The 15,414-nt window shown below is 38.8% G+C and overlaps 1 protein-coding gene across 1 annotated transcript in view; it reads right to left on the reverse strand.

Moving 5' to 3' along the window:
- The window catches only part of prune2.L (prune homolog 2 L homeolog), a 164,997-nt gene that overhangs the window by 131,963 nt on the left and 17,620 nt on the right, over positions 1 to 15,414 (reverse strand). Inside the window, exons 2-3 of the mRNA XM_041584636.1 lie at positions 1,958 to 2,062; positions 198 to 400 (exon numbers count right to left, since the gene is read on the reverse strand). Of these exons, the coding sequence (XP_041440570.1) occupies positions 198 to 400; positions 1,958 to 2,062 (308 nt within the window). The remainder of the gene's footprint in view (positions 1 to 197; positions 401 to 1,957; positions 2,063 to 15,414) is intronic.

Here is a 15,414-nt window from a genome sequence, read left to right on the forward strand (position 1 = left end):
TGGTAAACATTTTTGGCAAAATATAAACAAAAGTATTTGGAATAATAGGATTTTAGTAAATCTTAAATCATCAACAATATTTCCATTGCAGTTGCAGTGCCTAAAAAAAATATTTTAAAAACAAAGGTATTTTAAATTATGTAACCATCATGGAATGAGTAATTCAGGAAACTGTAAACAATTCTTATTTGCTGTACCTAGACAATGTACTGAAGTTCACAAGTGTAACTAATAGTCGGCCTTCTTCATTTAGCTGATGTAGGTTAATTTCATCTTTGAAGATAAGGAATGATTCTGGGATTTCCAGTTCTTCCAAAATAAATCTTGTCTCGCTGTAGAAGTTGAATTCCCCCCGTGGAACATTTAGAACAGGCAGGCACAGTATACCTGGTGAGTTGACCTGGTAAGATTTAGATTCATAATGTCATTTATTATGTTCAAATTGATACTATGTATTTAGACATTGAGAGTTCCAAAATCATCTGAATGTATACCCTTGACTATGAGTGAAGCAAGTTGTGTGGTTAGGGCATGAGGGGGAATGATCATATTTCATGGGTATGAATCGGAGGCTCCCAGGAGAATCATTATGCCAATGTCCTATCTTATTATTAAATCCTTGGTTAAGCAGTGGTTTCCCAAAAATTTTTTAATTTAGTGTATTATTAAAAGTGAAACTGATACCTAGTGACAATGAGCTTAGCAGTCAGATTTTTCCATTTTTGCCCCAAAAAAAGGATGCTTAGAAGTGCAATGCCTGCTGTAGCAGCCCTAGGAAATTAATTAACACTTCTAAATGTCATTCTTCAGGGCAAAAGCTAATATTCTTACGTTTCAAAAGGGTTAACATCACAAAAGAGGCCCACATATAAGCCAACTGGGGACAGGCTCATTATCGATCAAGTATGAGATAAAATGGAGCTCAGATATACTGCACAGTATCCATTTAGGTATCAGATCCAGGAAAAGGATACATTTTTATATAGAACAATTGAGCCTTTACATGTAATCGCTTTAGAAATGTTAATGTGATTTAGTGTAAATACAGTTTTGTGCACTTTTTAGCTTCATCAGACATTCCCATTTATTCTTCAGATCTCTATACATAAATAGCAAACCAACCAATCATGATCATGCTAAGGGTGGCATGGCTAAATAGTCACTGGACTTCAAACAATAAGGTCACCGACAAGACAAGTTTTTAAGAAGTATGTATATGGTACATGTATGGTTCATTCACATGAGAGAAAAATTTGTCAGAGTACCATGTGGAAAAATGTCCTACACATTCAAGCTTTGATGTCATTTTTAGGAATCATTCCAACTGGCTTATCAACTCAACAAGTTAGATTACATAACTTCAGAACATTTAGCTCTGTATTGAGATGATTTTATTAGAATTTTCTTTAATACACCAATAAATCTTATTGAAAGCAATAGATCTGTAATGATACTTGGGGACAGATTTATCAAAGGTCAAAGTAAAAATTCAAATTAAAAAAATTTGAATTTCGAGCTAATTTTTGTGTACTATGACTAGGGAGTAGTATAAATTTGATTCAAATTTGAAAAAAATGTACTGTCTCTTTAAAAATTCGACTTCGACCATTCGCCATTGCTGTCTTAGCCTATGGGGGACCTCCTAACACCTATCCGGAGTCAATTGGTGGACTTTGAAAAATCGAAGGTTTTTTTTTGGAAATTTGATCGAATGTGCAGTTACTTCGATTCGTATGATTCAAATTTGATCGACCTATTCACCCAACAAAAAAAACTTAGATTTTTTTTTATAAATTTCGATTGGTCTTTTTCAATTTGAAAGTTATGGGAGTTAAAAAAAAACTTGATAAATCTGCCCCTTGGTGAATCTACTACTTTAATGTAAAAATAGTTTGGCAAATACACAAATGTCTTCAATACACATATCAATAAGAAATGTTTACAAATGAAATTCTACCTTGTCTAAATAATAAGCGTAGATCAAGGTTGAAATGATAGAATCCAAATCGCAGCACTTATTTCCAATAACAGTATGAACCTTTTCCAACTGTTTAGCACGGTCCTGAAAAATATTGAAAGTACCATCAACAAAATGTACACATAATAGACTACATTCAGTTCCATGAGTAAATGTTATTTTTTTGTTTATTACGTGAAAATGTAATTTAAGGAGAATTTTTATCTCCTAACTTAATTCCAGTTTTTTCCCCCCTAGACTTTTAAAGAGTTAAATATAAAAAGTAGCACAAATCATAGGGATACAAATTCTGGCTTCTTTGTTTGAAAAGAAAGACCGCTCTTTTCTATTGGTTACGTTTTCTGTAATTAATAACCAAATAAAACCTTTCTATCAATCTGACAAAATATGTCCCCTACTATTAACTAGATACAATAGAGAACATTTTTTTCAGACAGCTACAGGTAGAACAGTAAATGCGACAATTTGATTTTCATGGCCGTTTTGCGAATTTATTCGCCAACGGCGAATCGCGGGAATTCGCCACAAATTCGCGCCTGGCAAATAAATTCACCCATCACTATTTGTAATCCATCTCTTTTAAATTAATAACATCTCTACCTTCTGCGCTGTGTTGATAGTCTTAATAAAACACCATCAGTAGCTAAAATTAGTCACATATTTTCTATATATATATATATATATATATATATATATATATATATATAATAAAAATCCACTTTTTTGTGTAAATCCTTTTGTGATGAAGCCGCTCACACTCAATTAGTGCATGTGTACAGACTGACCTGCATATTTGTCAATCACGTTGGGGGGGTCTAGGATACCACTAATGTACCTTTTAAGACCTTTATCAAGAGTCTTGATAAAGGTCTTAGAAGTAGACCAGCGAAAGCACTCATGGCATTGACTCCTCAAATATACATCAAAGGGCTTTTATTAGTGCATGGTACATCAACGCGTTTCGACTCACATGGAGCCTTCGTCCGTTGTCCATGTGAGTCGAAATGCGTTGATGCACCATGCACTAATAAAAGCCCTTTGATGTATATTTGAGGAGTCAATGCCGTGAGTGCTTTCGCTGGACTGATATTTATGAATTTGGTTAGCACCCGGCTCTTAACTATATGAATGGTGAGTGCCGATTTACTCTCTCTCTGTATGTATGTATGTATGTATGTATGTATGTATGTATGTATGTATGTATATATATATATATATATATATATATATATATATATATATAAGTATCAAAAAAGGTCCGCACACACAGGACGTCCTCAGGAAGCTCAAGTGACTGGGCCGAAACGTTGAATAAACGACATTTTTTCTTTTTCACCTAAGTCCTGTGTGTGCGGACCTTTTTTGATACTTGTATATGATTGTTTTCTATGTTCCAGCACTGAGGCATCCATTTTGTGTTCTGGGTGCACCGACCCCACGCTGTTTATATATATATATATATATATATATATATATATATATATATATATATATATATATATATATATATATATATATATATATATATATATATATATATATACACACACACTACAGCTTTTCAAAAATGTTTTTAACATACTATAGCATTTTAAAAATGTCAATGATTTATACTATTATTTGACTATTAATATAATTATGTTCTAGTTCTTTCTGGGTTTGAAACTAATTAATTTCATTTAATTAACCCTCTGTTTCCTTTTTCCCTTTGTCTTCTCTTACACTTTTTGCTCTCCTCATTCTTTTTGAGTTTTATTTCCACATACTTTATTCCAGCCATTGAAGTGCATCATTGTCTTCCTTGTATTCATTCTGCTTTCCCTTTTCTGTAAGCTACTGTTGAATCTGGCCTATTACAGTTCATAATCTGCAGTGCTCTGCCCCTGAAGAAAAATAAATTTTAATGAATGGCTATCAACAGAAAATATTGTTTGCGTAAGAGGGTTCATAATGCCCAAGTCAATGATTTGACAATATTGTAATATTCTCTTGATATTGTAATGGCTTTCTGGATTCTATTTCATCCTTTCAAATGGTTGTTCTTTTCATCTCTCAATACAAAGTTAAGATAACACAGAACCTGTTTATTTTGAGAGATCAAGGTTATGGAATATCAGAAACAAAAATAATCTGCATGTAAATAATATAATAATATAACATAAATAATATATTACAACCCACTTTTCAGAACACAAAGGGATATTTAAAGTCTTGCAAATCACATATTATTTGTTATTCATTCGCTAAAGATGACTTTGATATCTGTTATAATTTAATTTAAAGCATCATGATCATTCTAGGTTCCTAACTGTATTATGGAGTAAAAAGAATATTAATGAAAGCATTTTGTATGCCTTTATGTCTCACACTATGTTAGACACCAATCCTGCAGAAATAATAGACACAAATATGACACCCTGTTAAATAAGAAGACCAGGCAGGGGCTTGGGTGAGGAGACTTGATGTTTTCCTACTAAACCATGTTTGGAATAACATATCTCTCAGTTCTAGCGTATGTATAACTTTATTTGTAAAGTGCTGTTAAGGAGCCGCAGTGCTGTACAATGCATAAAACTCAGACAATAAATACAATAAATATACACAGTACACAGAGCTCATATAAGGACACGGAGCTTAAGTGCCATATGGTAAGAGCCACAGTAGGAAGGAGGTCCCTGCCCCGTAGAGCTTACAGTGGGTGAACTTAGATGGGATGATGCAAAGCTTGCTTTAATAAATGTGTCCACAAAATAGTGCCTGCCTGTTTGCTGTGATTGTAAATTCCAAGACTGAAAGAAACAAGATTTCTATTGTATGAATACATTGTTTTTCTTGACTTACACAACAGAACCCCATTTATTGCATGCTAAAAAGCGCCAACCCCTTCCACAGTGGCTGACAAACTACTTGTCTAACTTTGTTTTTCTAATGCCATAATCCTGAGAAGCTGGAAAAGGCAAGGCAAGACAGGCCATACAGGCCATTCGAAGGCTGTAGCTTTTCCTGCAAATGTTTTTACCTTTAAAAGATGTCATGAGGGAGTACCATAGATTTCAGTGCAAGCCTGCCTAGAATCAACAAAAGACCAGAAGATGAGATGTTTCTCTGCATTTTCTGCATTATTACTGTGCTTTGGTAACTTACAATTCTTCACTTATCCTTCGTGGGGGGGTTATTTTGAGGTTCTACTATTTTTCAGTTGTTTTTTTAGTTTTACTTAAATGTCACTGAACATGGATGATACCCAAATTACTTATCCAATTCCTCCACTTACTCATGAAATTCCAATCACTCCTATATCCCTGATATCTTAGTTTACATCAAATAAACAAACTGACCAATACTGAATGTATCTTGTTATAAATGTAAAGTAAAAATGCTCACCATGCACATCAGTTAAGGATAAGCCAAGATATTGGTGGAATGAGATCACCACTGGAAGACAAGCAGCAGCAAATACTGATTTATAGAAGCAGCATATAAGCGAACAATGGTTTCATATTGGAATGTCATAACCTTCTCCTGATCTCGTCTGTGAGCATTTTGCACATATTCACAAATTAATTAATTTATTCTCTTTATCCCATATCGCAAAGTAAATTGAAATTGCACATGGATTGATAACTTATTCCTAAGAGTATACATTGAGCTAATTTAAATGAAGGAGATTTAAAGTTTAGAAAACCACAGAGGTTTCTCTAAAATACAAAACTTGTATGCTTATTTCTAGCCTCCATGTTATTGATAATATTTAACTAGAAAATGCAAAGCTGGGTTCATTGTCGACTTTTTTCAGAAACTACAGCCACCTAAAGTACAGGGTAACAGAAGCATATTCAGCATTTTGTGTACCATATGCTTCTAAATGTTATTCTGCAGGGAACCAATTAAATTGGTGAAAGCATGGGATTCCACCATATGGAATACGACAGAATAACTTGTCTTGTCTGTCACTGCAGTGTTATATCAGTACACCGGTTAGGGAACCATTACATTTGTATACAAATAAACTTTATTTACAAGTATTTGTGAGTTACTGAGGGGATTATTTCCTTGAACCTAGAGAAGGAATGTTGCAGTACAAGCTACCTTTGAAAATTTCCATTTTTATTTATTTTAAACCCAAATGAATAGTTCAACGCACAACAATAGTTTCCTGCTCAAAAGAGAATTGCTTTTAATGTTCAACCAATAGGAGACTGAAAGGATAAGTAAGCCTTTACTTTTAAAATCCCCTAAAATTACCCTAAACAGCCCCCTTAATAACACACATTTAGATTTATTTAATTTCTCTATTACAAGCAATTTCACTACAGCTCTTTTAGTTACTTCCTTGTCTTACATGAAGTTATGCCCCTTTTGCTTTTTGAGCACTCCATCTCTATCCAACTATAAAGAATTTAAAGAGGTGCCTACTGGGTATGTTAACTGCATATGCTCCAATGGAAATCAATCAGGCATCAAATTAGCCACCGAGAGAGTTAAGGAGTTAATCGTCGAAATGGTGTCACCACAGACCCCCTTAAGCCACCAGCCTGATTTCTATTACATTCTAGCAAATATTATTTTCTTGAAAATGTGGCAACTCAAGTCCTTGGTGTAGCAACCAACATGTATATTCTTTGGTGGGTGCTTAGAAAAAGTGTGATTTAAAGGAAAAAATTGTCTAATCTTAAAGTATTGCCATATGGCCATAATTCAGCCTTGAGGATCATGTAACTATGGTTTCTTATACTTGGAGGCATATTTATGGAAATGTGAATTTTTGAGCAATTAATGAAGTCATATTCTGCCCTTCATTTTAAATAAGTCTGCAAAAAATAGCTTGAATTTTGATGCTACAACTTCAGTTGACATCTACTTGCCAGAAGGGATGAGCAAACTTTTCTGCCCCATACAATTTTGTTGTGAAATCCATGATTTCAGCAATGGCAATTTATTCACAAAACTGCTATAATTTTGCCATGTGGCCTATTTTGCTGAAAAAAAAGTCGTCTGTTGTGTTAAAAAAAACACAGGTATCTAGTATTAATAGCTACCTCTTGCCTTCTATAACCAATGGGATTAGAGAACTCACCATCCATTGCCCTGCCCATAAAGTTAACTGTTCGGGCTCCGTGTTTGGAAGGAAGGAACCATTGTAGCATAGTGAAAAGGAGCTTTGCAAACAAGGTAGGGCAGTTTATATTGCAGAGAGAACCAATTTTTCCTTCATATTGACTACAATGCGTTTTGTGGTGTCACAATTGTTTGGCAAAGTAAAACATGCCAGTTTGACTTATCACTACTCAACAGCTCTTAGATGTCTGTATTCTTTAATTCAAGTTTTTTGTACTTCATAAATCTTGAATATTTAAATTTGAATTTTTTACTATTGAAAACTCAAATTTCAGCATTGAAAATACAAAGCTCAAAACTTTCATTGATTACAGTTTAGAACAAAACACTTATATAGCCTGTTATATTTAATCTGCTATAGCCTAAAACTGGCTGTGCAGATTCCTTTACATTTTGTAATGTACCCCAACCTGTAAAACTCCCGGCATGTGTGAAAGATGCACCACGCATCTGTGTGAAAAACACAGCACCGCGGTACAGCAGCTGGTCAGCCGGGGAAGAAGGTCCGTCCGACCCTGCCTTTAAGTCCGGAATTCATCCAAGGTGTCGGAGAGCAACATGTTGCTCACGAGCCACTGGTTGGGAATCACTGGTCTGGACGATGCCCCTGTTAATATGGTGTGGTTCTGTTTGTTAAAAAACCTTATCCACTTCTATTATAAATAGATGCCTTACAACTGACTGTATATAAAAAGTGCTTTCCCAAATCAATACATGTGGCATCATTAAATAAGATAGACAGTTGTCATGCTGTTTTTTGATCTTACTCTCATACAACTTTTATTCTATATTTTTCCTTCACACCATGCTTTGTTTTGGCCCAAGGATGTCCAACCTTTGACTCTTTGAACTCTTGTTGGACTACAATTCCAGGAAATGTCATCTTATGGTTATCATGAAATGCTGGGGTTTATGGCTTTACAATAACTGGTTGATAAATATATCTATTTCTAGTTTGCAATGTAGCAATTGCATTATTCAACATCTTCTAAACTGCTGCTACTTAAGGGGCATATCGTCAGCTGCCTGGTGCCTACAAGTAGAAGGAAAGAACATTTCTGTGGTTGACACGGTTTAAATCAATGCGGAAGTATTCTCTAACTCTATAATCAATAAAGAGAAAACACATCTACCTTACAATAATAACATACAAATAATATGTTGGAAGGAAGTTCTAAGATATATGAGAATCACATTGTTATAATGGTAATAAGAACTGGAAGCAGAAGCATTTAATTTCAAGTTTTAAATTAAATAAATGTGTCCCTGATGGGTGTCCAGTGGAAAAAATTATTATACTCATAACTGACTTTTTGGAACAAAGGTCAGGCAAAAACCTTTCTCCACTTTTTACAGGACATTATGGCACATTTTAGCCTATACATCACTACCTGCTACCTAGCAAGGTTTCTATTGGTGAGATAAAGGACTTCAAAATTGTGTAGGATGAAAAAAGTAAAATTTCATTTTAGCCTAAACCCTCACTAAGTAACATAACTATTAAGGGCAATGGAGATAAGTATACATTCATAAGTCAAAGAAGAGTTGTATACTGTAAATATAAATAATTAGAATCCAAAAGCAAGACAGAGATAAACCTTGTTTGTAACCATGATTGATTAGTATATAGTATCAGATACTGCTGTATTATTTACATTTCCACTAAAAACTAACCTAATTATAAGAACATGCATTGTAGATTTTTTTTAGTTTTTTTTTTTCTATAAAGTCAAAGGATACCATTGTTATTTGACAATATCCTGTTCTGTATTGAACCTCAAAACTAGTGATGAGCAAAACTGCCCAGTTGGTTTACCGAACAATTTGCGAAAATTTGGAAAAATTACGAAATTTCCACAAATGCATTGGAGTCAATAGGACAATGGAATCACATTACTGCCCTTTCAGAAATACAAAGAGGAATATTCAATATTTAATTATATTTGAGAGACCCCCTAAGTATTGGTAAAACATAGCCATATGGATAGATTAATGAGCCTGATTAGGCTAATCAGATATTTATTCAAAGGCACTGATCCAAATCCAGCATGTGATGGTGCACAAGAAGTAGATATATTGGACTTTCATTGCTACTATACAGTTTTCTCTTTGTCATTATTTACAAGAACAAAAGTCTAGTCCCAAAGTTGTTTTTAATTATTACAAACTCTTCCTGAGTGGCAAGGTGCACCCTTATTGCTTCTTAGCATGTAAACATTGGCTACGGTGAAAATGTTTAATCAGAATTTCACATTGATTTGGTGATTCTAAATAGTATCCAAATGGTTGTTGTTCATTTTGGTAGTCTCTACAGCTAGCTGTAAGATTTGGCCATAAAGCAAGAGTTTACCTTTTCAGTTAAACACTTCTCTCCCCTGTGTGCTATAGTCTAAACTGCGTCCTTCCTTCTGAGAAGCAATAGTCAGCCATCGACATTTTACTACCACATTTTTTTCTAGGCTATACACAGTGTGGCTGTGTATCGTTATTATGGATACACTGAGTCTACTTTTTCAGGATTCGCCTGAATCCCAAATCCTTTGTGAAAGATTCAGCCAAATCCCTGAACCTGAATCCAAACCCTACTTTGCATATGTAAATTTGGGAAACAAAGTGGGGGAAAGAACTGAATGTGCAGCGCATGGCAAAAACGTTTTCTTACCTTGTTTGTGTGATGAAATCATGATTTTTTTTTGGTTTTGGATTTGGTTTCAGTCCCGCCATGCAGTTGGATTTGAATCCGAATCCTGCTCAAAAGGCAGAATCTTAGCCGAATCCCATACCTGGATTCGGTGCAAACCCTAATCGTTATACTGTATGTAAAGCAGCATTACCTTGTGGCTTTGAGTATTTTGTTTAAATTGAACAGCTCTGGGTGACTAAGCCCTGCACAATCATTTTAAGACTAAAGGGGAGATTTAACAAACTTTGAAAATTCCTCACTTTTTTGTCCTTGGCTATTGATCATGTCACTCAGTGTCGGACCGGCCCACAGGGATACCAGTAAAACTCCCTGTGGACCCAGGTGTCAGGGGGCCCTCATGCTGCTAAACATTTGTCCTATTTCATGGCCATTCCCTATTTCTATGAGAACAAAGAGGCTAAATAGAAGGAATAATAGATTATAGTATATAAAGAAAATAGACTAGAGGAATACAGGTTGAGTGAGGAGAGGAAGAATAATAGTACTGAAAGTGGGCCCCTGGTCTAAGAATTATATGTGGGCCCCTAGTCTAAGGTTTTTGGGTGGGCCCCTGGTGTCCCAGTCCGACACTGATGTCACTTGAATTTTCTGGAGTGTGATAATACCGGAGAATTTTTTTTGTTTTTGAGAATAGTGGTAGGGTTAGGATAGGGTTAAATTAATTACAATGGTAAAGAAAATTGAGAATTCAGAGATGAGTCCATTGGTTTGAATAGCTCTTGGCAGATTTAAACTCCCTATTTTTATTTTGTTGAAAAACAGCATTGAACAGACAGGAGAAAGAAAAAATGGATTTGCTAGAGAAAAACATATTAGCAAGAACAAACATCAATTTGCACCTTGACCTTTGATACATCTGCCCTTAAATGTCTTTATGGTTATAGAGAATAGGGATGTAGCGAACGTCGGAAAAAAAGTTCGCGAACATATTCGCGAACTTGCGCAAAAACGCGAGCGGTTCGCGAACGGTTCGCGAACCCCATAGACTTCAATGGGAAGGCGAACTTTAACATCTAAAAAAAAAATTTCTGGCCAGAAAAATGATTTTAAAGTTGTTTAAAGGGTGCAACGACCTGGACAGTGGCATGCCAGAGGGGGATCAAGGGCAAAAATGTATCTGAAAAATCTGCCTGTGTGTGCTTGGAAGAGATAGTGTAGGGGGAGAGCTGTTAGTGATTTCAGGGACAGATGATAGTAAGTTTGCTGGCTAGTAATCTGCTTGATACTGCTCTGTATTGGAGGGACAGAAGTCTGCAGGGATTTGAGGGACATTTTAGCTTAGGTAGCTTTGCTGGCTAGTAATCTACTGTTCTCTTTAAACAACTGCCATACGTTGACCTTGTAGGCATTGTTTGCCCAGTTTTTTTGTACGCAGCCACTGAAGCACAGTTGCCAGAAAAAATATGCCATATAAATGCTGAAAATAGTCATTTTTCGCCATACGTTGACCTTGTAGACATTGTTTGCCCAGTTTTTTTGGTTGCAGCCACTGAAGCACAGTTGCCAGAAAAAATATGCCATATAAATGCTGAAAATAGTCATTTTTCGCCATACGTTGACCTTGTAGACATTGTTTGCCCAGTTTTTTTGGTTGCAGCCACTGAAGCACAGTTGCCAGAAAAAATATGCCATATAAATGCTGAAAATAGTCATTTTTTGCCATACGTTGACCTTGTAGGCATTGTTTGCCCAGTTTTTTTGGTCGCAGCCACTGAAGCACAGTTGCCAGAAAAAATATGCCATATAAATGCTGAAAATAGTCATTTTTTGCCATATACGTTGAGTCAACGTATGGCAAAAAATGACTATTTTCAGCATTTATATGGCATATTTTTTCTGGCCTCTGTGCTTCAGTGGCTGCGGCCAAAAAAACTGGGCAAACAATGCCTACAAGGTCAACGTCGTTGACCTTGTAGGCATTGTTTGCCCAGTTTTTTTGGCCGCAGCCACTGAAGCACAGAGGCCAGAAAAAATATGCCATATAAATGCTGAAAATAGTCATTTTTTTGGTCGCAGCCACTGAAGCACAGTTGCCAGAAAAATTATGCCATATAAATGCTGAAAATATGCATTTTTTTGGTTGCAGCCACTGAAGCACAGAGGCCAGAAAAATTATGCCATATAAATGCTGAAAATATGCATTTTTTTGGTTGCAGCCACTGAAGCACAGAGGCCAGAAAAATTATGCCATATAAATGCTGAAAATATAAATTTTTTTGGTTGCAGCCACTGAAGCACAGAGGCCAGAAAAATTATGCCATATAAATGCTGAAAATATGCATTTTTTTGGTTGCAGCCACTGAAGCACAGAGGCCAGAAAAATTATGCCATATAAATGCAGAAAATATGCATTTTTTTGGACGCAGCCACTGAAGCACAGTTGCCAGAAAAAATATGCCATATAAATGCTGAAAATAGTCATTTTTTGCCATACGTTGACCTTGTAGACATTGTTTGCCCAGTTTTTTTGGTTGCAGCCACTGAAGCACAGAGGCCAGAAAAAATTAAACCAGTAGGGTTTGCACCCTAGTTTGTAACGGTGGCGGAGGGAGGAGGAGGACGCTAAAGGACAGCTGTGTGTGGAGTCATGAGGCTTGAAGAGAAGGACAGCTGCATAGAAGTCAGAACAAGTCTTCCGGCGTGCAGTAACCCTCCGAGATCCACCCCTCATTCATTTTAATAAAGGTCAGGTAATCGACACTTTTGTGACCTAGGCGAGTTCTCTTCTCAGTTACAATCCCTCCTGCTGCACTGAAGGTCCTTTCTGAGAGCACACTTGAGGCTGGGCAAGACAAGAGGTTCATGGCAAATTGTGACAGCTCTGGCCACAGATCAAGCCTGCGCACCCAGTAGTCCAGGGGGTTCATCGCTCCTCAGAGTGTCGATATCTGCAGTTAATGCCAGGTAGTCCGCTACCTGCCGGTCGAGGCGTTCTTTGAGGGTGGATCCAGAAGGGTTGTGGCGCTGCCTTGGACAGAAAAACATTTGCATGTCTGACGTTACAGACTGGCCAAAGGGCTTTGTCCTTGCAGGTGTGCTCGTGGCAGGATTACTGGCACCTCTGCCCCTGGAATGTTGATGAGTTCCTGAAGTGACATCACCCTTAAAAGCATTGTACAACATGTTTTGCAGGCTGGTTTGTAAATGCCGCATCTTTTCGGACTTGTGGTATGTTGGTAACATTTCTGACACTTTATGCTTGTACCGAGGGTCTAGTAGCGTTGCGACCCAGTACAGGTCCTTCTCCTTAAGCCTCTTGATACGGGGGTCCTTCAACAGGCATGACAGCATGAAAGACCCCATTCTCACAAGGTTGGATGCAGAGCTATCCATCTCCGCTTCCTCATTATCAAGGACTGCATCATCCACGGTCTCCTCCCCCCAGCCACGTACAAGACCAGGGGTCCCCAAAAGGTCACCACTAGCCCCCTGGGAAGCCTGCTCCTGTTGGTCCTCCTCCTCCTCCTCCACAAAGCCACCTTCCTCCTCTGACTCCACTTCTGGCACCTCTCCCTGCGTTGCAGCAGGTGCCTGGGTTCGTTCTGGTGATTCCGACCAGAAATCGTGCGCTTCCAGCTCCTCGTCACGCTGGTCTACAGCCTCATCTGTCACTCGTCGCACGGCACGCTCCAGGAATAAAGCGAAGGGTATTAGGTCGCTGATGGTGCCTTCGGTGCGACTGACCATATTTGTCACCTCTTCAAAAGGTCGCATGAGCCTGCAGGCATCGCGCATAAGCACCCAGTAACGGGGGAAAAAAATCCCCAGCTGTGCAGATCCAGTCCTACCACCCAGTTCAAAAAGGTACTCGTTGACGGCCCTTTGTTGTTGCAGCAGACGTTCCAACATAAGGAGCGTTGAATTCCAGCGAGTCTGGCTGTCAGAAATCAAACGCCTGACTGGCATGTTGTAGCGCTGCTGAATGTCAGCAAGGCGTGCCATGGCTGTGTAGGAACGTCTGAAATGGGCCGACACCTTTCTGGACTGGGTGAGAACGTCCTGGAATCCTGGGTACTTGGAGACAAAACGTTGGACTATTAAATTTAACACATGTGCCATGCAGGGCACATGTGTTAAATTGCCTAGTCTCAACGCTGCCAACAGATTGCTTCCATTGTCACACACCACTTTTCCGATCTGCAGTTGGTGTGGGGTCAGCCACCGATCGGCCTGTGACTGCAGAGATGACAGGAGTACAGATCCGGTATGGTTTTTGCTTTCCAGGCACGTCATCCCCAAGACAGCGTGACAACGGCGTACCTGGCACGTCGAATAGCCTAGGGGGAGCTGGGGGTGCACAGGTGTGGAGGAGGAGAAGGAGGACCCAGCAGCAGAGTAAGAAGAAGAAGAAGACGAGGTAGAGAGCGATGGAGGAGTAGAGGTGGTGGCAGAACCGCGTGCAATCCGTGGCGGTGACACCAACTCCACTGTTGTTGTTGAGCTACCCATTCCCTGCTTCCCAGCCATTACCAAGTTCACCCAGTGGGCAGTGTAGGTGACATACCTGCCCTGACCATGCTTGGAGGACCATGCGTCAGTAGTCATATGGACCTTTGGCCCAACACTAAGTGACAGAGATGCGGTAACTTGGCTCTGCACATGTTGGTACAGGTGTGGTATTCCCTTTTTAGAAAAAAAATTGCGGCTGGGTACCTTCCACTGCGGTGTCCCAATTGCTACAAATTTGCGGAAGGCCTCAGAGTCCACCAGCTGGTATGGTAAAAGCTGGCGGGCTAAGAGTGCAGACAAGCCAGCTGTCAGACGCCGGGCAAGGGGGTGACAGTCAGACATTGGCTTCTTACGCTCAAACATGGCCTTCACAGAAACTTGGCTGGTGGCAGATGACTGGGAATGGGAACAGGTGGTCAAGGTGGAAGGCGGAGTGGAGGGTGGTTCAGACGGGTCAAGGAGAGCAGAGGTAGAGCAGTAAGATGCTGGACCAGAAGGAGTGTGGCTTTTAGTTTGCCTGTTGCCTTTGAGGTGTTGCTCCCAAAGTGCTTTGTGCTTGCCGCTCATGTGCCTTCGCATAGAAGTTGTACCTATGTGGCTGTTGGGCTTACCAAGGCTCAGTTTCTGACTGCACTCATTGCAAATTACAATGCTTTTGTCAGAGGCACACACATTAAAAAAATCCCACACTGCTGACTTTTTGGAAGTGTGCGATCTGGCGGTAACAGTAGAAGTTGGCGGCATTGGCGGCAATGGCGGGTGCGTTGGCCGGCTGAACACAGGTGCCGATACATGTTGTTGCCCTACTGATCCCTGCGGGCTGTCCTCCCTGCTTCTTCTAAGTCTTATTCTCCTACTGCCTCTCTGACTCTCCGTCTCTCCATCTGAACTACCCTCCTCTTGCTCTCTTCTACTAGGCACCCACAAAACATCAATCTCCTCATCATCATTCTCCTCAGATGCATCAATTTCTTCTGACACATCACAGAAGGAAGCAGCAGCGGGGACCTCCTCCTCATCACTCATTATGTCCATCTCTGTCGTGTTCTCTGCCAGAATTAAATCTGGTGTAAGGTCCTCATCTCCTTCATCTTCTTCTGGCAATAATGGTTGCGCATTACTCAGTTCAAGAAACTCATGGGAAAATAACTCCTCTGACCCCAGT

This window comes from Xenopus laevis, chromosome 1L, assembly GCF_017654675.1.
Source record: "Xenopus laevis strain J_2021 chromosome 1L, Xenopus_laevis_v10.1, whole genome shotgun sequence".
NCBI classification, from domain to species: Eukaryota; Metazoa; Chordata; class Amphibia; order Anura; family Pipidae; genus Xenopus; species Xenopus laevis.